Below are 22693 nucleotides of genomic sequence, written 5' to 3'. Positions count from 1 at the left end.
ACCAGCCTGATCAACATGGTCCCATCTGTACTAAAAAATATAAAAAATTAGCAGGGCATGGTGACAGGTGCCTGTATTGCCAGCTACTTGGGAGGTTGAGGCAGCAGAATCGCTTGAACCCAGGAGGTGGAGTTTGCAGTGAGCCGAGATCTCGCCATTGCACTCCAGCCTGGGCGACAGAGTAAGGCTCTGTCCCCCCACCAAAAAAAATAGAAAAATTAGCTGGGCGTGGTGGCAGGCGCCTGTAATCCCAGCTACTTAGAGGCTGATGATGGAGAATTGCTTGAACCCAGGAGGCAGAGGTTGCAGTGAGCCAAGATTGTGCCACTGCACTCCAGCCTGGGTGACAAGAGCGAAACTCCATCTTAAAAAAAAAAAAGTTCTCATGATGCCTGGCACATAGTAGATGCTCAATAAATGTCAGCGAATGTGGATGAACCTAAATTGAGGACCTATGTTTATCCTCTCATTTGATACCCCGAGTTTCAGCCCTGGAGTTGATTTGGAGGGCAGATGCTCGCTACACTCTGTACTAATCCTCCACCTTGGCCTGGCATCCGTGTTCACTGCTAAGTTTCCATCAAAGTCATAAACCCACAGGCACAGAGCTCGGTGTAGGACTCTGCTTCCAGATGCCATCCGTCTCAGGTTTTTCTTTTGAGTTGGTTTGCTGAGCAGCTGTGTATGCACCAAAGTGTGTCCTTAAGGACAGCATGGGCCGGGCATGGTGGTTCACACTTGTAATCTCAGCATTTTGGGAGGCCGAGGCAGGTGGATCACAAGGTCAGGAGATCGAGACCATCCTGGCTAACACGATGAAACCCCGTCTCTACTAAAAATACAAAAATTAGCTGGGCGTGGTGGCACACACCTGTAGTCCCAGCTACTCCGGAGGCTGAGGCAGGAGAATCGCTTGTACCCAGGAGGCGGAGGTTGCAGTGAGCCAAGATCTCACCACTGCACTCCAGCCTGGGTGACAGAGCGAGACTACACCTCAACAAGAAAAACGTCCTGGGCTCAAGTGATCCTACCACCTCAACCTCTCAAAGTGCTGAGATTGCAGGCATGAGCCACCACACCCAGTCTGCATTTTTTAATAAGCACCCCAGCTGAGTCTGAAAATTAGGTAGGGTTGGGAAATACTTGCTCACTGGAGTTTGCAGTTACACCCACCATCTCACACTGCTGCACCAACAGCTGAAAGGGAGAGCCAGTGTGCTGTAGCTACTCTGCAATAGATCTAGATCTGTCTTACCCATTGCGCTCATAGATGCTCCCAGACTTTCTTTTTTTTTTTTTTTTTTTTTTTTTTGAGGCGGAGTCTCGCTCTGTCGCCCAGGCTGGAGTGCAGTGGCCGGATCTCAGCTCACTGCAAGCTCCGCCTCCCAGGTTCACACCATTCTCCTGCCTCAGCCTCCCGAGTAGCTGGGACTACAGGCGCCCGCCACCTCGCCCGGCTAGATTTTTGTATTTTTTTTAGTAGAGACGGGGTTTCACCGTGTTAGCCAGGATGGTCTCGATCTCCTGACCTCGTGATCCACCCGTCTCGGCCTCCCAAAGTGCTGGGATTACAGGCTTGAGCCACCGCGCCCGGCCGCTCTCAGACTTTCAAAACCCGTTGTTTTCCAAAGTACCTTCTGAGGCATCCTAGTTCTTTTGTTGTTGTTGTATTTTGTTTGTTGAGACAGAGTGTCGCTCTGTCGCCCAGGCTGGAGTGTAGTGGTGTGATCTTGGCTCACTGCAGCTTCTGCCACTGGGTTCCAGCGATTCTCCTGTTTCAGCCTCTCAAGTAGCTGGGATTACAGGCTCATGCCACCATACCTGGCTAATTTTTGTATTTTTAGTAGATATGGGGTTTCATCATGTTGTCCAAGCTGGTCTCAAACTCCTGAGTTCAGGTGAACTACTGGCCTTGGCCTCCCAAAGTGCTGGGATTACAGGTGTGAGCTACCATGCCCGGCTGAGGTATCTTAGTTCTATGAAGTGCTTCCTAATAAAAAGGGTTCCATAGTGAAATACTTTGGGAGCCTCTGTCTTAAAAATTCACATGATGCAGTGAGGAAACGCATTTTATGTTGTCTCACCCTGCTTCTTGGATTTCAGATCCCCTTTGTCATGCAATGTCTATTTACATGAGTTCTACAGAATGTTTGGCGTTTTTGTTGTTGTTGTTGTTTGTTTGAGACAGGGTGTCACTGTGTTGCCCGGGCTGGTCTTAAACTCTTGGGTTCATGGGATTCTCTCACCTCAGCCTCCTGACTATAAGTGTGCACCACCACACCTGGCTTATGCAGGTGGTGTTTTGCAGAAACACTGGTTACACTTTTTTTCTTTTTCCTTTTTCTGGAGAATGGGGTCACACTATATTGCCCAGACTGATCTCAAACTCCTGAGCTCAAGCTATCCCTCTGCCTCTGCCTCCCAAAGAGCTGGGATTACAGATGTGAACCACCATGCCCAGCCAGAAACAATGGCTTATTACCCATTGGGTTTGGAAGAATCTGGACTTCCAAAATATCAGCTTGTCTCCTCTGTGCCTGGTTATGAACACATCCTATGTGCCCCATGTGGGAGTTAGGTTAGGACTGGTACAGTAGCAAGGCTGCCATTCTGGAGAATTACCTGACACAAAACAAGCCACGGAGAATTCATCTGGTTGGGTGGCATCACTGGACCAGACCAGTAACAGTCTTTTAGTCTTTTACTCTTTTTTAAAAATATTTATTTATTTATTTATTTATTTATTTATTTATTTATTTATTTTATTGAGACAGAGTCTTGCTCTGTCGCCCAGGCTGGAGTGTAGTGGTGTGATCTCGGCTCACTGCAACCTCCGCCTCCTGGGTACAAGTGATTCTCCTGCCTCAGCCTCCCAAGCAGCTGAGATGACAGGCACCTGCCACTGTGCCCAGCTAACTACTGTATTTTTAGTAGAGACAGGGTTTCACCGTGTTGGCCAGGCTGGTCTCAAACTCTTGACCTCGGGTGATCCTCCCCCCCTGAGCCTCTCGAAGTGTTGGTATTACAGGCATGAGCCACCACACCTAGCAGTCTTTTGCTCTTTCAGTTCGCTGACCTAAAGAACAGCATTTTGCCAGGCCAGTGGCTCACGCCTATAATCCCCGCACTTTGGGAGGCCGAGGCGGGCAGATCATGAGGTCAGGAGATTGAGACCATCCTGGATAACACGATGAAACCCCATCTCTACTAAAAATACAAAAAATTAGCCGGGCATGGTGGTGGGCGCCTGTAGTCCCAGCTACCCGGGAGGCTGAGGCAGAAGAATGGCATGAACCCAGGAGGCGGAGCTTGTACTGAACTGAGATCGGGCCACTGCACTCCAGCCTGGGCGACGAAGCAAGACTCCGTCTCAAAGAAAAAAAAAACACCATTTGGCCCCTGCAAACCTTTGGACCAAGTGTTTACCTCTGGGGAGGGACCACGTTCTTATTCCTCTGGCTGTCACCCCACAATGGTCTCTTCCCTATCCTTGAAGGGTGGCAGCTTGAGACAATCAAAAGAAAGAAGGTCTTCCAATTGTAGCACAATTAGGAGACAAAGGTGTGAAAACGACAAGCCAGCACACTCTAGGCAGATCCCGCCTGAGCTTCACTGGCCCCCGGTGGGACCTTCTCTGTCAGTCCTCTGCACAGGCATTGGCCGAGGGCACTAGAGCCCCAGGTATTCAGCCAGGAACACGGCCAGAATGCGGCTTAAGTTGTGTACCGTGGGCGGGTGGAGATTGGCCTCTGTGTCCGCAGGGGTGTGCCAGACAGCAGGGAAGGGCGTAGAGATGAGATGGAGCACGGGGACCCCTGAAGTGACAGAGGAGACTTTGTCAGGTCCGCTGCAGCCCACCACAACCCAGGAGCCCAAGCCCAGCCTCTAGGTAACCTTGCCTTGCCCTCACACACTGGTGAAAGATAGTATGTTCGGGCACTTTTTTTTTTTTGAGGCGGAGTCTCTCTCTGTCGCCCAGGCTGGAGTGCAGTGGCGCGATCTCAGATCACTGCAGCCTCTGCCTCCCGGATTCCAGCGATTCTACTGTCTCAGCCTCCCGGGTAGCTGGGATTACAGGCAGGTACCACGACACCTGTCTAATTTTTGTATTTTTAGTAGAGATGGGGTTTCATCATGTTGGCCAGGCTGGTCTCAAACTCCCGACTTCAGGTGATCCGCCCGCCTCAGCCTCCCAAAGTGCTAGGATTACAGGCGTGAGCAACCACGCCCAGCCCTCGCACTTTTTTTTTGTTTTTTGAAATATTGTCTCCCTCTGTTGTCCAGGCTAGAGCGCAGCTACTCAATCAAGGCTCACTGCAGCCTTGACTTCCCAGGCTCAGGTGATCCTCCCACTTCAGCCTCTTGAGTAGCTGAGACTATAGGTGCGAACCACCATGCCCTGCTAAATTTTGTATTTTTAGTAAAGACAAGATTTATGCCATGTTGCCCAGGCCGGTTTCAAACTCCTGGGCTCGAGGATTCCTGTCCCCCAACACCCCTCCTAACTCAGCCTCCCAAAGTGCTGGGATTATAGGTGTGAACCACCGTGCCGAGCTGCAAACATTTCTGGAATGCTTGCTATGTGCTGGGTGCTGGTCCAAGTAAGGTCTTTACCGGTGTTAGCACGTTCAATCTCCTCAACAATACTCTAAGATAGGGAGTATTATCCCCATTTTACAGATGAATAAATCAAAGCACAAAGAGGTTAGGCCACTTAGCACCATTCCCCAGCCCTGGGAAGGGGCCATGGCCAGTTCCAACTTGTGGCTTCCTTAGACACCCACCCTCCGTCCCTCCCTGCGGCAGGTACCTCTGCGGAGGAAGGGGATGTGGTCGTCTTCCACAGAGCCAAAGGGCTCCCCGGGTTGGAAGTACATCACTTCCTGGGGATGAGACTGCAGCAGGTTCAAACGGTGCAGACGCTTCTCTGGAGGTGGGGGTGATTAGAGAGGAAGGGTTAGTCCTTAGTAGTCAGAGGTCCCCAGTCCACAAATCAGAGGAGGGCAGAGCACCCAGAGACAAAGCCCTGGTCATCCCAACAAGGATGAATGCCAGTTACCCCTTCCTGTGGGCTCACTATGTTCCTGGTCTCATTCAATCCCTCCAAGTCTAAGACATAGACATTCTTTTTTTTGAGACAAGATCTTGTGGCCCAGTGTGGTGGCTCACACCTGTAATCCCAGCACTTAGGGAGGCCGAGGCAGGTGGATCACCTGAGGTTAGGAGTTCGAAACCAGCTTGGCCAACATAGTGAAACCCTGTCTCCACTAAAAATACAAAAATTAGCTAGGTGTGGTGGTGGGCGCTTGTAGTCCCAGCTACTTGGGAAGCTGAGGCACAAGAATCGCTTGAACCTGGGAGGTGGAGGTTGCAGTGAGCTAAGATTGCACCACTGCACTCCAGCCTGGGTGACAGAGTAAGATTCTGTCTCAAAAAAAAAAAAAAAAAAAAAAAAAAAAAACAGAAAAGAAAAAAGGCCAGGTAAGGTGGCTCACGCCTGTAATCCCAGCACTTTGGAAGGTTGAGGCGGACGGATCACAAGGTCAGGAGTTCGAGACCAGCCTGGCCAATATGGTGAAACCCTGTCTCTACTAAAAATACAAAAATTAGCCAGGCGTGGTGGCAGATGCCTGTAGTCTCAGCTACTCAGGAGGCTGAGGCAGGAGAATCGCTTGAACCTAGGAGGCAGAGGTTGTAGTGAGCCAAGATTGGGCCACTACACTCCAGCCTGGGAGACCAAGCGAGACTCTGTCTCAAAAAAAAAAAAAAAAAAGATCTTGTTCTCTCATCCACACTGGAATGCAGTGGGGCGATGACAGCTCAGTGCAGCCTTAATCTTGCTGGCCTGAGCGATCCTCCAGTCTCAGCCTCTCAAATAGCTGGGACTTCACGCGCCTGCCCCCATGCCTGGGTAATTGTGTGTGTGTGTGGAAACGGGATCTTCCTGTGTTGCCCGGGCTGGCCTCAAACTTCTGGGTTCATGTGATCTTCCTGCCTCGGCCTCTCAAAGTGCTGGGACTACAGGCATGAGCCACTACTTCTGGGTCCCCTGGCCTTTTTTTTTGAGACAGTCTCTCTGTGTCGCCAGGTTGGAGCGCAGTGGCGCAATCTCGGCTCACTGCAACCTCCACCTCCCAGGTTCAAGCAATTTTCCTGCCTCAGACTCCTGAGTAGCTGGGAGTATAGGCACCCGCCACCATGCCCAGCTAATTTTTGAATGTTTAGTAGAGATGGGGTGTCACCATATTGGCCAGATTGGTCTCGAACTCCCAACCTTGTGATTCACCTGCCTCAGCCTTCCAAAGCGCTGGGATTACATGCGAGAGCCACCAGGCCCAGCCCCCACTGGCCATTTTACAGATAGGAAACTGAGGCTCAGAGAAATGAAGCCACTTGTCCAAGTTCACCCAGCTGGTAAGATTGGAAACCACAGCTGTCTCACCTTACAGCCCGTCTGTTAATCACTATCACTAATCTCTAGTTCCTTAGAAAGATAGAGAGGTAGAGAAAAGGCTGGATGAGCCTTTATTTTATTTTATTTTATTTTTTGAGACAGAGTCTCGCTCTGTCACCCAGGCTGGAGTGCAGTGGCACAATTTCAGCTCACTGCAATCTATGCCTCCCAGGTACAAACGATTCTTCTGCCTCAGCCTCCGGAGTAGCTGAGACTACAGGCACACACTACCTCACCTGGCTGCTTTTTGTATTTATAGTAGAGATAGGGTTTTACCATATTGGCCAGGCTGGTCTCGAACTCCTGACCTTGTGATCCACCCACCTCAGACTCCCAAAGTGTTGGGATTACAGGCGTGAGCCATTGCACCTGGCCGAGCCTTTATTTTTAAAAACAATTTTTAGCCCGGGTGCAGTGGCTCATGCCTGTAATCCCAGCTCTCAAGGAAGCAGAGGCGGGAGGATCACTTGAGCCCAGGAGTTCGAGACCTGCCTGGGCAATATAGCGAGACCCTGTTCTCCACAAAAAGGAAGAAAAACAATTTTTAACTTTTTAAAATTTTTATTTTTATTTATTTCTTTTTTGAGACAGAGTCTCACTCTGTCACCCAGGCTGGAGTGCAGTGGTGCAATCACAGCTTACTGCAGCCTCGACCTCCCAGACTCAAGTGATCCTGCCACTTCAGCCTCCCAAGTCACTGGGACTACAGGCAGGTGCCACCACGCCTGGCTAATTTTTTTTTTTTTTTTTAATGGAGTCTCACTCTGTTGCCCAGGCTAGAGTGCAGTGGCGCGATCTCGGCTCACTGCAACCTCCGCCTCCCAGGTTCAAGCGATTCTCCTGCCTCAGCCTCCTGAATAGCTAGGATTACAAGCACACACCACCACGCCTGGCTAACTTTTCGTATTTTTAGTAGAGAAGGGGTTTCGCCCCGTTGGCCAGGCTGGTCTCAAACTCCTAACCTCAGGTGATCCACCCGCTTCGGCCTCCCAAAGTGCTGGGATTACAGGCATGAGCCACCACGACTGACCTAATTTTTGTTTTTATTTTGTAGAGACGGGGTTTCGCCATGTTGCCCAGGCTGGTCTGGAACTCCTGAGTTCAAGTGATCCACCCGCCTCAGCCTCTGAAAGTGCTGGGATTACAGGTGTGAGCCACCAAGCCAGCTTTTTTTTTTTTTTTTTTTTTTGAGACAGGATCTCAGGCTGGAGTGCAGTGGTGCAATCTTGGCTCACTACAGCCTTGACCTCCCAGGAGCCTTGCCCTCCCAGGCTCAAAGGATACTCCCTAGTAGCTGGGATGACAGGTGCATGCCACTGCACCCAGCTGTTGCCCAGGCTAGAGTGCAGTGGCGCAATCTCAGCTCACTGCAAGCTCTGCCTCCTGGGTTCACACCATTCTCCTGCCTCAGCCTCTCGAGTAGCTGGGACTATAGGCGCCCGCCACCACGCCTGGCTAATTTTTTGTACTTTTAGTACAGTCAGGGTTTCACCATGTTAGCTAGGATGGTCTCGATCTCCTGACCTCGTGATCTGCCTGCCTCGGCCTCCCAAAGTGCTGGGATTACAGGCGTGAGCCACCATGCCCGGTGCTAATTTCTTTTTTTAAGAGATGGGGTCACAGGGCGCGGTGGCTCACGCCTGTAATCCCAGCACTTTGAGAGACTGAGGTGGGCGAATCTCGAGATCAGGAGTTCGAGACCAGCTTGGCCAACATAGTGAAACCCTGTCTCTGCTAAAATAAAAAATTAGCTGGCCATGGTGGCATGCGCCTGTAGTCCCAGCTACTCGGGAGGATGAGGCAGGAGAATGGCTTGAACCTGGGAGGTGCAGGTTGCAGTGAGCCAAGATCACGCCACTGCACTCCAGCCTGGGTGACACAGTGAGACTCCATCTCAAAAAAAAAAAAAAAAATGGGGTCTTCCTATGTGGCCCAGACTGGTAGATGAGCCTTTAGAGGGTAGGTGCCTGTCCTACCCCAGCCCGCCGCCCTGTACCCCATACCCCAGGTGGGCTGGGGCCCACCTCCACATTCACCCTTACCAATGCTTCTCAGCCGATGGAACCAGCGGACCGTGCGAGGGAAGTGGCTGTAGAAGGTGGGATTGGGGGCTCCCAGGAGATCAAGAAGCATAAAGAGCTCCTGAGGAGAAAGGCCAGGACTGGAGGGGCCCGCGCAAGATGACGCCAGCCCCGCTTCACCTTCTCCCTCCCTCGCCAGAAGTCAGGGGACCCTGGTCTTACAATAGCCTGGATCCTGGTGGGGCCGGGGCTATGAGGTATAGACTCCATGAGCTGGGCCAGGTGCCGGGAACCGTAAAGGGAGTCCTTGGGTCCCCACTCCTTCAGCGCCTCTTCACCATCCAGGAAGAGCAGTTGCAGGGTCACCGGGGCTGCCTGTGGGAGCAGCAGGGGGCGGTCAGAGACAGCTCAGGACTAGCCCTCAGCCTCGGCACACCCACACTTCTTGCCCATTTGCATGGCTTAACAGAACAAATGAGATGTCCTCACTCATTGAACGTGGTAGCCAAGAGCACAGATTCTGAGTCCAGTTGTCTGGGATCAAATCCGTACTTGGCTGCTTCATAACAAAGCAGGCATGGGGAAGTTACTAACTTCTAGAAGCATCAGTTTCTTCATCTATAAATGGGGTTAATAAGAGTTTTTTTTTTGGTTTTTTTTTTTGAGATGGAGTCTCGCTCTGTGGCCCAGGCTGGAGTGCAGTGGCCGAATCTCAGCTCACTGCAAGCTCCGCCTCCTGGGTTTACGCCATTCTCCTGCCTCAGCCTCCTAAGTGACTGGGACTATAGGCGCCCGCCACCACGCCCAGCTGATTTTTTGTATTTTTTAGTAGAGACGGGGTTTCACCGTGTTAGCCAGGATGGTCTCGATCTCCTGACCTCGTGATCAGGCCTCGGCCTCCCAAAGTGCTGGGATTACAGGCTTGAGCCACCGCGCCTGGCTGAGGTTTGTTTTTTTTTTTTTTTTTTTTTTTGAGACTAAGTCTTGCTCTGTCACCCGGGCTGGAATGGAATGACACAACCTTGACTCACTGCAACCTCCACCTCCCAGGTTCAAGAGATTCTCCTGCTTCAACCTCCCATATAGCTGTGACCACAGGCGCCCGCTATCACGCCCAGCTAATTTTCGTATTTTCAGTAGAGACAAGGTTTCACCATGTTGGCCGGGCTGGTCTCAAACTCCTGACCTCAAATGATCCACCTGCCTCAGCCTCCCAAAGTGCTGGGATTACAGATGTCAGCCACCACGCCCAGCAATAACAGTTCTTTTCAAAGGGTAAGGTTTGAATCCAGGTCTTAGAACAGTGCCTGGCATGTAACTAAATAAGGATTATCTCTGATTATTATTCCTCAAGCTCAGTTTGGAGAAAGAGATAGAGCCACAAATGAGTAATTATACAAACAGCGAAATGCAGTTGAGACAAATGCTTCTAAGAACTATAGAGTCCTGAGAGGGCATAGGAAGGAGGCTGGGGGATGACCTGGCCTGGAGAGGGCGTTGGGTCTTTTGGGAAGGGATGTTTGCCATGAGAGTGGGTAGGAACTGGCCTGGCAAAATGGAGCAGGAGGAAGAGCATTCCCAGCCAAGGGAGCAACACAGGGCAAGGCTGTGGCCAGGGAAGGGGTCCCAGAGGTTTGAGAGGAGTCCGGAGGGTTTAGCAAGGGCCAGGGAGTGTGGGCTTTGTTATAGGGACACTGGGGAGGTACGGAGGGGGGTTGAGCAGGGCAAGACCATGATGAGATCTGTGTTTTTCTTTTCTGTTTGTTTTGAGACAGAATCTCGCTCTGTCGTCCAGGCTGGAGTTCAGTGGTGTGATCTTGGCTCACTGCAACCTCCGCCTCCCGGGTTCAAGTGATCCTCCTGTTTCTTTTTTTTTTTTTTTTTTTTTGAGACAGAGTCTCGCTCTGTCGCCCAGGCTGGAGTGCAGTGGCCAGATCTCAGCTCACTGCAAGCTCCGCCTCCCGGGTTCACGCCATTCTCCTGCCTCAGCCTCCCAAGTAGCTGGGACTGCAGGCGCCCGCCACCTCGCCCGACTAGTTTTTTTTTTGTATTTTTCAGTAGAGACGGGGTTTCACCGTGTTAACCAGGATGGTCTCGATCTCCTGACCTCGTGATCCACCCATCTCGGCCTCCCAAAGTGCTGGGATTACAGGCTTGAGCCACCGCGCCCGGCCGATCCTCCTGTTTCAACCTCCCAAGTAGCCAGGATTACAGGTGTGCACCACCATGCCCAGCTAATTTTTGTATTTTTAGTAGAGATGGGGTTTCCCTGTTGGCCAAGCTGGGCTCGAACTTCTGACCTCAAATGATCTGCCTGCCTTGGCCTCCCAAAATGCTGGGATTACAGGCGTGAGCTACCATGCCCGGCCGGGAAGGCCTCTTTAAAGGGGTGACATTGGAGTGGACACCTGAGTGAAGAGTGGGAGTCAGCCAGGAAGATATCTATGAAAAGTATATTCTTTTTTTTTTTTTTTTTTTAAGAGACAAGGTCTCTTGTCACCCAGGCTAGAATACAGTGGCATGATCATGGCTCACTGCAGCCTCAAACTCCTCGACTCAAGCCATCCTCCCCTCTCAGCCTCCCAAGTAGCATGCCACTACACCCGGATAATTTTTTTTTTTTTTTTTTTTTTGAGATGGAGTCTTGCTGTGTCACCCAGGCTGGAGAGCAGTGGTGCAACTTCAGCTCACTGCAACCTCCGCTTCCCGAGTTCAAGCAGTTCTCTGCTTCAGTCTCCCGAGTAGCTGGGGTTACAGGTGTGTACCACCAAGCGTGGCTAATTTTTGTATTTTTGGTAGAGACAGGGTTTCACCATGTTGGCCAGGCTGGTCTTGAACTCCTGACCTCGTGATCCACCCACCTCAGCCTTCCAAAATGCTGGGATTCCAAGCGTGAGCCACCGAGCCTGGCCAGAAAAGCACATTCTATCCAAAGCAAACAGCAAGTGCAAATGCTCTGAGGCGGGAGTGAGCCCTGCGGGTTTGAGGAATCCAGAGGAGGTAGGGGTGGCTACAGCAGAGTGAGCAAGAGGTGAGGGGTGGGAGATGAGGCTGGAGAGGTACCAGGGCACAGCCCATGGGCCAATATAAGGACTCTGGATTATGCTTGCGGGATGCAATGCAATGCAATGAGGCGGGAGCCCTGGGAGGGTTTGGGGGAGAGGAAAGAGAATCTGACATCTAGGAGGTAAAAAGATCCCTGTGATGGCCAGGCGTGGTGGCTCACGCCTGTAATCCCCGCACTCTGGGAGGCCGAGGAGGGCAGATCACCTGAGGTTGGGAGTTCGAGACCAGCCTGACCAACATGGAGATAGCACGTCTCCACTAAAATTACAAAATTAGCTGTGCGTGGTGGCACATGCCTGTAATCCCATCTACTAGGGAGGCTGAGGCAGGAGAATCGCTTGAACCCGAGAGGCAGAGGTTGCGGTAAGCCAAGATCCCGCCATGTGCACTCCAGCCTGGGGAGCAAGAGTGAAACTCTGTCTCAAAAAAGGAAAAAAATATCCCTGTGACACCGTGCGCGGAGTAGAGTGGGAAGATGAGAGGGATGACAAATGTCCAGAAAAGGTAAGGTGGGGGCTTGGGAAAAGGTGGAGGTAGCCCACTACCCTCCCCAACTCCTGCTCCTTACCTGTTCTTTGGCCCTGCTCAGCTCCAGGTCAAGTGCCTGGGCCAGCTCCAGCAGCAGGGCACAGGGCACAGCCGAGTCTGTGGCCCCTACAAACGGGGTCGATCCGGGTGGGAAGAGCTTCGAGTCATAATGGCAGGCAAGGGTGAGGTGACGGGCAGCCCCCGGGTCCAGCGTGGCCACCACATTGCCAAAGTCCACTGGGCCCAGGGGCGTCGAGGCTGTGAAGGGATCCAGCTCCACGTGCCAACCTGCTGTCAGGGACCGCAGCGTGGCCTCCAGGAACTAGCGGCAAGAGAGAGGTGGGAGGGTGGACGGGGACTGGGGAGGAGGTGGGGAGAAGGGCCACGTGACCTGAGCCATGTAGAGCAGATGGGTTGACTCTAAAGTCCCACTCTGATTTAATGGATTTCTTTCTTTTTTATCTTTTTCTTTTTTTTTTTTTTTTGAGACAGAGTCTCGCTCTGTCACCCAGAAGGGAGTGTAGTGGCGCGATCTTGGCTCACTGCAAGCTCCGCCTCCTGGGTTCACGCCATTCTCCTGCCTCAGTCTCCTGAGTAGCTGGAACTACAGGTGCCCGCCACCATGCCCGGCTAATTTTTTGTATTTTTAGTAGAGACAGGGTTTCACCGTGTCAGCCAGGATGGTCTTGATCTCCTGACCTCGTGATCTGCCTGCTTCGGCCTCCCAAAGTGCTGGGATTACAGGCGTGAGCCACCGTGCCTGGCCTCTTTTTTTCTTTTTCTTTTTGAGATGGAGTCTTGCTCTGTCACCCAGGCTGGAGTGCAGTGGCTCGATCTCAGCTCACTGCAACCTCCGCCTCCTGGCTTCAAGTGATTTCTCCTGACTCAGCCTCCCGAGTAGCTGGGGTTACAGGCCCCCCCCACAACATCTGGCTATTTTTTGTACTTTTAGAAGAGATGAGGTTTCACAATGTTGGCCAGCCTGGTATCAAATTCCTGACCTCAAGTGATCTGCCTGCTTCGGCCTCCCAAAGTGCTGGGACTATAGGTGTGAGCCACTGTGCCCAGTCCCCTACTGTGATTAAAATCATTCCCTTGACAGTCCTGGTGAGTACCTACTGGGTGCCAGATGTTGGGGTGACCCCGCCTCTTGAAGCCAACAAGACTCATCACAGCTTACCCTTTTTTTTTTTTTTTTTTTTTTTGAGACAGAGTCTCGCTCTGTCGCCCAGGCTGGAGTGCAGTGGCGCAATCTCGGCTCACTGCAAGCTCCGCCTCCCGGGTTCACGCCATTCTCCTGCCTCAGCCTCCTGAGTAGCTGGGACTACAGGCGCCCGCCACCGCGCCCGGCTAATTTTTTGTATTTTTAGTAGAAACGGGGTTTCACCGTGGTCTCGATCTCCTGACCTTGTGATCCGCCCGCCTCGGCCTCCCAAAGTGCTGGGATTACAGGCGTGAGCCACCGCGCCCGGCATAGCTTACCCTTAAATAGCTCTCACTGTGTGCTAAGCTCTCTTCTCGGAACCATAAAGGGGAGGGACTGCCGATACATGATCCCATTTTGCAGATGAGGAAATGGGCTCAGAGAGGTTAAGAAACTAGTTCCGGCTGGGCGCGGTGGCTCACGCCTGTAGTCCCAGAACTTTGGGGGTCTGAGGCAGGTGGATCACGAGGTCAGGCGTTCAACACCAGCCTGGCCAACATAGTGAAACCCCGTCTCTACTAAAAATACAAAAAAATTAGCCAGACGTGGTGGCGGGCACCTGTAATCCCAGCTACTCAGGAGGTTGAGGCAGGAGAATCACTTGAACCTGGTAAGTGGAGGTTGCCGTGAGCCGAGATTGCGCCACTGCACTCCAACCCAAGCAACAGTGTGAGACTCCGTCTCAAAAAAAAAAAAAAGAAAAGAAAAGAGAAAAGAAACAAGTCCAAGGTCACAATCTAAGTGGATGAGGTCGCACTGGGACTCAGGCAGTATTTAAATGACTCTTTTTTTTTTTTTTTTTTTTGAGATGGAGTCTTGCTCTGTCACCCACGCTGGGGTGCAGTGGAGCAATCTCAGCTCACTGAAGCCTCCGCCTCCCGGGTTCAAGTGATTCTCGTGCCTCAGCCTCCCAAGTAGCTGCGACTACAGTTACCCACCACCACGCCTGGCTAATTTTGTATTTTTAGTAGAGATGGGGTTTCACGATGTTGGCCAGGCTGGTCTCAAATTCCTGACCTCAAGTGATCTGCCTGTCTTGACCTCCCAAAGTGCTAGGATTACAGGTGTGAGCTGCTGTGCCTGGCCTTTAAATGACTCACATTACAGCACCAGGTTGGAGCCAACCTGCTTGGGTTCAACTCTAGGTCTATGATTTTCTAAACATTGGGTCTCACTATGTTGACTAGGCTAGTCTCGAAGTTCTCAGATGATTCCCCCACCTTGGCTTCCCAAAGTGCTGGGATTACAGGCATGAGCCAGTGCACCAGGCTAAGGTCTACTATTTATTATCTGTAGGATTTGTGCAATGTGTATAACCTCTCTGAGCCTCAATTTCCCCATCTGCATAATGAAGATCATATTGGTACCCACCTTAAAGGGCTGTCTGTTGCCTATGCCTAGCACATAGTAAGCTTTTGGTGGGGGCATTAAGGGGGGCAGTACAGCCTGGTGGTTTGTTTTCAGCATGGGAGTCTAGAGTCCGATTAACTCCAGTCATTGCCCCAGTTCCTCCTCTTAGCTCCTTTGGGATCTTGAACAGGATGCTTATTTCCCATTCCCTGGAGGGCTAGGGGGTCAGGGACTGGAGGTGGGTCCCTTTACCTTTCTGACTTGGAGATTTCCCGGGCTGCCTGGGGTTCGCACAACCAGCAGGGGGCGCAGATAAGTGCCCCAGAGACGCTGTGGGTCCAGTTGTCCCACCACCCTCCGCAGCCGGGCTTCGGGAAGGCTTCCGATCAACGGGACCTTGGGAAGGAGGTGGGATAGGGAAGGGAAGAATGAGAGCAACCCACCATTTCATCCCTACCCCGGGCGCCGTCACCCACAAGCAGCCCCGGGTCCTCTTTCTAATTTGCGGCCTCCAGCATCGGAGACTTCTAGGATAAATCCAAGGCTCAGAAAAAGTCCTTCCAAGACCATCCGGTCCAGCCTACCTCAAACTTGATGGGGAAATCGAGGCCCAGTGAGAGAGAGGGGAGATGGAGGAAGGGACTCTTCCAAATAGTTGACTAAAGGCGTAGAACCCTGAACCCCCTCGTCTTACTATTTCAGACCTTTCCTCATAAAAGGAAGCTACTGTTGTAAAACCAGCCCGAAGCCTTATTCCTTTGGTAAGGGTCATGCGCTCAGATGACGAAGACTGTGGCATCTGCGGTTAGGGCCGTACGCTAAAGCCAAGTCAACCCTGGGTAACAGCGGGGAGGGAATGAGGGTCCCCGCGGTGCCCGGGTCCCCGCCCAGCCTCACCCGCAGCTCCCGGCCCAGCGGCAGCTCCTCAGTCCTGCGGTGCCAGCCGCTCCAAATGGTGTAGAACGCCGAGCCCACGGCCAGCGCCAGCAACAGGGGCAAGAGCCGAACCCGCGGTAGCAGGCGGCGCTTCGGGGGCAAGAGTGGCTCCATAACGCCACGTTCCCCTAGCCGCAGGCGGGGCCGCCCGCGGCCCCCGGAACGCATGGCAGCTATGCCCTGAAACCTGTACCAGACCACGATTGAGTTTAGGCCCAGCCAAGTTCCACCCCATGGAATCAGTGGGCCAATAAGCAACAGCAGCGGCTGCACCTGCCCACCCCACAGCGAGCAGCGAAACCAATAAGAGCTACGGTCCTGAGGACACGCCTCCCGGCCTCCCTTGGGTATTGGGGTTGGTTCTTCTGAGAATGGCACGACCCAAAAGGGAGCGCAAAAGAGATAGGCTCCGCCTTAGCGGAGGGGGAAAGCCAATGAGCAGCGTTTGATCGTGGAAAATATTCAATCTCTCGGGCGCAGGTCCATGCCCCTCCCGGATGTAGGCAGGGGATTGGTGGCGCAGGGTCGGAAAGATCAGTAGATACGTCAATAACCCGTCCCAGAGGGAAGAGGGGCGGTGCCTGTCTCCGAAGCGAGGAGCGGATTGGCTTCAGCGGAGGCCGCGCCCCCGAAGTCACGGCCGGCGGGCATTTGGAAATAGTTTGTCATTTCCCTCCTTAAACCTGTACCATTCTTAAACGAAACGGTTTGAATCAGACCGCCTTTCCTTTTGTCTTCATTGTCATAAACATCTGCCCCGTGTGGTTCTGACTGGCCTCGAACCCCTATCCGAGGCTTTTATTCTTTCATTGTGCACCGTTGGTGGGCAATGCTATGGCAACAGGCCACGCCTCCACTTACTGGTTGGCTTTGCGCAGGCGCCAACGGAAGTGGGTCGCAGGAAGAGGAAGTCCCGCCTCTCTCGCCTCAGGCTGCAGCAACGCGGAGGAAACGGGAGTGAACGGAGAGCTTAGTGACCATCATGTGAGGCCGGGCTAGGCTTAGGCGGCGGGAAGGAGGTTGAGGGTGGAAATTTTGACCGATTGAGGGTGGGAAGGGTTGAGCAGAGAGCGGGGTGGGGGACAGGGGCAGATGTTTTAGGGATGGAGCGTCCTGCGTTTCTCCTGATGAGTTTGAGAACGGGCGTGGGGCCTTTGACGCATCGTGACTTCGGGAGAGGGGACAGCTTTATCAGATAACGCGCTGGGCTGGGCGCGGGGACTCATGCCTGTGATCCCAGCATTTTAGTAGGCCAAGGCGGGAGCATCGCTAGAACACAGGAGTTTCGAGACTACTCTAGGCAACATAGCGAGACCCCCGTCTCTACAAAAAAAATTTTTTTTAATTATGAAAAACATATTTTAAACGATAACGGAGGGGGGTCCTAGATAATTAGTCCTATTGAAGTGAATGTTAAGGGGCAGCGATTTTACGAATACTGGGGGAGGCCGGGCGCGGTGGCTCAGGTTTGTAAATCCCAGCACTTTGGGAGGCCGAGGCGGGCAGATCACCTGAGGTCAGGAGTTTGAGACCAGCCTGGCCATTGTGGTGAAACCCCGTGTCTACCAAAAATACAAAAATTAGCCAGACGTAGTGTCGGGCCCCTGTAATTCCAGCTACTTGGAAGGCTGAGGCCGGAGAATCGCTTGAACCCGGTAGACGGAGGTTGCAGTGAGCCGAGATTGCACCACTGCACACTTCCAGCCTGAGCGAAGAGTAAGACTCCATCTCAAAACGAAACAAAAGAAATCAAAACGAATACTGGGGAAGGGAAGTTAGGACTTTTAGAAATAATGATTTGAAATAAGGGACTTCTCCTGATCATTTGAGCTGGAGACAGATGCGTTTTCGACCTAATTCACAACTTAAAGGGATAACGAGTGATTGGCATGATTTTGCTCATTTATTAGTGCACCAAATATTACATTGAATGTTTATGTATCAGACACTGCTTAAGCCACATAGGATACATCAGTGAATGAAACCTTTTGTTCCCAAGGAAAAAAAAAATCTTTTTTTTTTTTTTTTTTTCCCGAGACATAGCCTTGCTCTGTTGCTCAGGCTGGAGTGCAATGGTGCGATCTCAGCTCACTGCAACCTCTGCCTCCCGAGTTGAAGCAATTCTCCTGCCTCAGCCTCCCGAGTTGCTAGGATTACAGGCACCAACCACCATGCCCAGCTGACTTTTATATTTTTAGTAGAGACCAGATTTCGCCATGTTGGCCAACCTGGTCTCAAACTCCTGACCTCGAATGATCCACCTGCCTCGACCTTCCAAAGTGCTGGCATTACAGGCGTGAGCCACCGTGCCTGGCCGGGCGTGAGCCACCATGCCTGGCCGGGGTTTTACTTTCTACACTGAGATGGCGGGGGGGCATGGGAGGATTTTCTTTTGTTTGTTTGAGATGGAATCTCGCTCTGTCACCCAGATTGGAGTGTAGTAGCACGATCTCTGTCTCCTGGGTTCAAGTGATCTTCTTGCCTCAGCCTCCCAAGTAGCTAGGATTACAAGCATGCGCCACCATGCCCAGCTACTTTTTTTTTTGGGGTGGGGGATGGAGTCTTACTCTGTAACCCAAGCTGGAGTGCAGTGGTGTAATCTTGGCTCACTGCAACCTTCGCTGCTGGGGCTCCAGCGATTCTCCTGCGTCATCCTCCTAAGTAGCTGGGACTAGAGGCATGCGCCATCACACCTCGTTAATTTTTTTGTATTTTTAGTAGAGACAGGGTTTCACCATGTTGCCCTGGGTGGTCTGGAACTCCTGAGCTCAGGCGATCCACCCCCCTTGGCCTCCCAAAGTGCTGGGATTACAGGCGTGAGCCATCACACGCAGCCTAATTTTTGTATTTTCTAATTTGTATTTATTTATTTTTTGAGACAGAGTCTCGCTCTGTCGCCCAGGCTGGAGTGCAGTGGCATGATCTCGCTTCACTGCACTCTCCGACTCCTGAGCTCAAGCGATTCTTCTGCCAGAACCTACCAAGTAGCTGAGATTACAGGCGTGCACCACCACGCCTGGCTAATTTTTTGTTGTTGTTTTTGTTTTGTTTGTATTTTTAGTAGAGATGGGTTTTCACCGTGTTGGCCAGGCTGGTCTCGAACTCCTGATGTCAAGTGATCCACCCGCCTTGTGAATCATCACCAGCTGGATGCCTAACAGACATTTTCTTTTCTTTTCTTTTCTTTTTTTTTTTTTTTTTTTTTGAGACGGAGTCTTGCTCTGTTGCCAGGGTGGAGTGCAGTGGCGCGATCTCAGCTCACCGCAACCTCTGCACCACAAAAGTGCTAGGATTACAGGCATGAGCTACCGTACCCAGCCCCTGGGAGGGCTTTGAAGAGTGACATGTTATGATTTAGGTTTTAGCACAGCCCCCTCAGACCACTCTGTGGAGAACAGACTGTCAGGGAACATGGGTGGAGGCAGAGAGACCGGAAAGATTCCAGGTCAGAGATGACAGAGGCTGAGGCCATGGTAAGAAATGGCCACTTCCTACAGATTTATTGTAGGATGCAAGGGAAAAAGAGGAATCAAGTTGACAAAGAGTTTTTGCCCAGAGAACTAGAAGGCAGATGGGGAACACTGTGGATAGGGTAGGCTTCGGTGGTTGGGTGATCTGGACCCCGACCTGAGACATGCAGAGTTGAAAATGTCTGGCTGAGCGCGGTGGCTCACACCTGTAATCTCAGCACTTCGGGAGGTCGAGGCGGGTGGATCACGAGGTCAGGAAATCAAGACCATCCTGGCCAACGTGGTGAAACCCACTGTCTACTAAAAATACAAAAATTAGCTGGGCGTGGAGGTGGCGCGCACCTGTAGTCCCAGCTACTCAGGAGGCTGAGGCAGGAGAATCGCTTGAACCCAGGAGGCAGAGGTTGCAGTGAGCTGAGATCGTGCCTCTGCACTCTAGCCTGGCAACAGAGCAAGACTCTGTCTCAAAAAAAAAGAAAAGAAAAGAAAAAGAAAATGTCTGTTAGGCATCCAGCTGGTGATACTCAGAAGGCCAAACAGGATGGATGTGATGGGACAAGGCTGGGGAGACATTGAGGCTGAGGCCCTGACCACCCATCCTCACAGCTCCAGCCTCTCTCACTTGTGGGTTCCATGTTTGTCCATGCAGGAGCCTCCTCAACAAGCCCAAGAGTGAGATGACCCCAGAGGAGCTGCAGAAGCGAGAGGAGGAGGAATTTAACACGGGTCCACTCTCTGTGCTCACTCAGTCAGTCAAGAACAACACCCAAGTGCTCATCAACTGTCGCAACAATAAGAAACTCCTGGGCCGTGTGAAGGCCTTCGATAGGTGAGTGCTGGGTCCTGGGAGGTGTTCTGTGCAGGCCTAGAGAGGCTGCCCTAGCTCCAGTCTGAAGAGCTCAAAGACAGGTTTCTCAGACGCCTGGGGTGTATGGCCCAGGGTGGTGGCTCATGCCTGTAATTCCAGCACTTTGGGAGGCCAAGGCGGGTGGATCACCTGAGGTCAGGAGTTCGAGACTAGCCTGGCTAACATGGTGAAACGGCATCTCTATTAAAAATATAAAAACCGGGCGTGGTGGTGCACACCTGTATTCACAGCTGCTCAGGAGGCCGAGGCACGAGAATTGCCTGAACCCAGGAGGCAGAGGTTGCGGCGAGCTGAAATCGCACCACTGCACTCCAGCCTGGGCAACAGAGCGACACTCTGTCTCAAAAAAAAAAAAAGAAAAAAAAAGATAATATTCAACGACCTTGTGAGGAAGGTACTGTGATTGTCTTCCCTCTTAAAGATGAACAAACTGGCACAGAGAGGTGCAGTCCTTTGCCTCAGCCTCAACCTAAGGACTGGCAGAATTGGCCTTGGCAGCTTGGTCATCCAGCCTAGCACCTGCACCCTTCCCCAAGCCATGCTGCTGGAGGGGGCGAGCAGCAGGCAGCGCTGTCAGAGGCACCCCCCTCACACCCAGTGCCTCCCCTCCCTGTTCCCCACCAGGCACTGCAACATGGTGCTGGAGAACGTGAAGGAGATGTGGACTGAGGTCCCTAAGAGCGGCAAGGGCAAGAAGAAATCCAAGCCAGTCAACAAAGACCGCTACATCTCCAAGATGTTCCTGCGTGGGGACTCGGTCATCGTGGTCCTGCGGAACCCGCTCATCGCCGGCAAGTAGGGGCTGCCTATCCATCGACAGAACTCACTCTCTCGTCCTATGAAGACCATTGCCATTGGTGTTGAGAATAATAAAGCTCTGTGGTTTTTTTCTAGTGGTATGTGTTCCCAGAGCCTTGTGAGTGGGGTGGATTCAGGAGGGCTTGGGGGAGGCAGCTAATATCAAATTGAATGCTGGGACCAGGACCCGTGAGCAAGTGGAGAGGCCCTGGCTCTGCCCCATCGAGGCCTCACTTTCCCCCTCCACAAAGCAAACAGGTTGGATGGAAATGAGCACCCAGTTGTGGCACTGGAGAATATTTTAGTTCTCCTGCTTTAATCTTTCTGAGCTTCGCCTTGTCACTCTGTTGCTCTCTTCTCTGCCTCTTAAAATGAATTGGCCTCGCTTGACCAAAATATCTTTTGGGGCCAGGCATGGTGGCTCACGCCTGTAATCCCAGTAGTTTGGGAGGCTGAGGCGGGCAAATCACCTGACATCGGGAATTCAAGACCAGCCTGGCCAACATGGTGAAATGCTGTCTCTACTAAAAATACAAAGATTGGCCAGGCGCAGTGGCTCACGCCTGTAATCCCAGCACTTTGGGAGGCCAAGGCGGGTGGATCACCTGAGCTCAGGAGTTCGAGACCAGCCTGGCCAACGTGGCGAAACCCCGTCTCTACTAAAAATACAAAATTAGCCAGGCATGGTGGCGCACACCTGTGGTCCCAGCTACTTGGGAGGCTGAAGCAGGAGGATAGCTTGAACCAGGAGACAGAGGTTGCACTGAGCTGAGGTTGCACCACTGCACTTCAGCCTGGGCAACAGATTCTAAGACTCCCTCTCAAAAAGAAAAAAAAAAGAGAAGAAAGCAGTCAGTAGCTAAATATTACTGCTAGTGATCCTGACTGACACTTGCTGAGCTGTTTAGGTATCAGGCCAGGCTTAGCACTTTTCAAACATCCTCCCAACAGCTCTGGGGTGGGCCTGTTAATTTATTCTCCCCCTTTTCCAGAAGAAGGAACTGAGACACAGAGAGACGATGTCACTTTCCAGGGGCAAACCAGCCAGGAAGTGGTGGTACTGTGATTTAAACTCACCTCCTGAGCCTGTGGCTTCACCCCTGAGCTTTGCTGCCCCTCAAATTCAGCTGCATTACCCTTGAGAGGAATTCTCTGACAAATATGGGGAGATAGATGGAGGTGGGAAAGGGAGGCGGGGAGGTGGTATATATATTGGGGGGGAGATAAGGAAGTTCCCTGTGTTGCTCTGACACACACATCGTATGTTCCCCATATCTTTGTGGGGTTTTTTTTTTTTTTTTTTTTTTTTTGAGACAGGGTCTCATTCTGTCTGCCAAGCTGGAGTGCCGCGGCACAATCATGGCTCACTGTAGCCTTGACCCCCCCAGGCTCAAGTGATCCTCCTGCCAGCTTTTTGTAGAGATGGGATTTCGCTATGTTACCCAGACTGGTCTTGAACTCCTGGGCTCAAGTGATCCTCCTGCCTCGGCCTCCCAAAGTGGTGGGATTACAGGTGTGAGCCACTGCAGCAGGCCCTCCCCTCATATCTTTGTCTCTGCCTATGTCTGTGTCTTCTGGATATAGGCAAACACCTGAAAGGTGCAAGAGTTTGCAGCCCTGAGGTCAGTGCGCACTCAGTGAGGTGTGTGGCCCACTCTGAGCTGTGAAAGGCACAGCCTGGGGCCAGGCGCGGTGCCTCACACCCTGTAATCCCAGCACTTTGGGAGGCCAAGACAGGCGGATCACAAGGTCAAGAGATCAAGACCATCCTGGCCAACATGGTGAAACTGCATGCCAGCCTGATGGATGCACTCCAGCCTGGCAACAGAGTTAGACTCCATCTCAAAAGAAAAGAAAAACAAAAGAAAAGAAAGGCACGGCCTGAGATACACTGTGAGCATTGTGGCAGAGCTGGGACCCTGCAGCAGAGAGAGGCCTGATATATAGAAAGCAGTGGGTTATGGGGTTATAAAGGTGTGCATTTACTACATCTAATTG

General features: G+C 52.0%; 2 protein-coding genes across 3 annotated transcripts; one reads left to right on the top strand and one right to left on the bottom strand.

Moving 5' to 3' along the window:
• Positions 1-2730: 2730 nt before the first annotated feature.
• Positions 2731-15764, bottom strand: QPCTL (glutaminyl-peptide cyclotransferase like). The gene is made up of 7 exons (XM_015440954.4): positions 15521-15764; positions 14876-15019; positions 12110-12391; positions 8698-8850; positions 8497-8596; positions 4811-4927; positions 2731-3815 (listed from the first exon to the last, which is right to left on the bottom strand). The coding sequence occupies exons 1-7, from the start codon at positions 15725-15727 to the stop codon at positions 3670-3672; spliced, it is 1149 nt and encodes a 382-aa protein (XP_015296440.1). The 5' UTR covers positions 15728-15764; the 3' UTR covers positions 2731-3669.
• Positions 15765-16488: 724 nt separating this feature from the next.
• Positions 16489-20790, top strand: SNRPD2 (small nuclear ribonucleoprotein D2 polypeptide). Of its 2 annotated transcripts, none has more exons than XM_005589608.4 (3): positions 16489-16543; positions 19679-19858; positions 20522-20790. In XM_005589608.4, coding segments are annotated over exons 1-3 (357 nt in total). In that variant the 5' UTR covers positions 16489-16541; the 3' UTR covers positions 20697-20790. The 2 variants fall into 2 exon arrangements, with proteins under 2 accessions (XP_005589665.1, XP_065390693.1); XM_065534621.1 differs by having other exon boundaries at positions 16489-17275.
• The last annotated feature ends 1903 nt before the right edge of the window (positions 20791-22693 follow it).

The sequence above is a fragment of the Macaca fascicularis genome, chromosome 19, assembly GCF_037993035.2.
Source record: "Macaca fascicularis isolate 582-1 chromosome 19, T2T-MFA8v1.1".
NCBI lineage: Eukaryota > Metazoa > Chordata > Mammalia > Primates > Cercopithecidae > Macaca > Macaca fascicularis.
The sequence above is the reverse complement of the archived record's forward strand: the minus strand, read 5'-3'. Positions and strand labels throughout refer to the sequence as shown.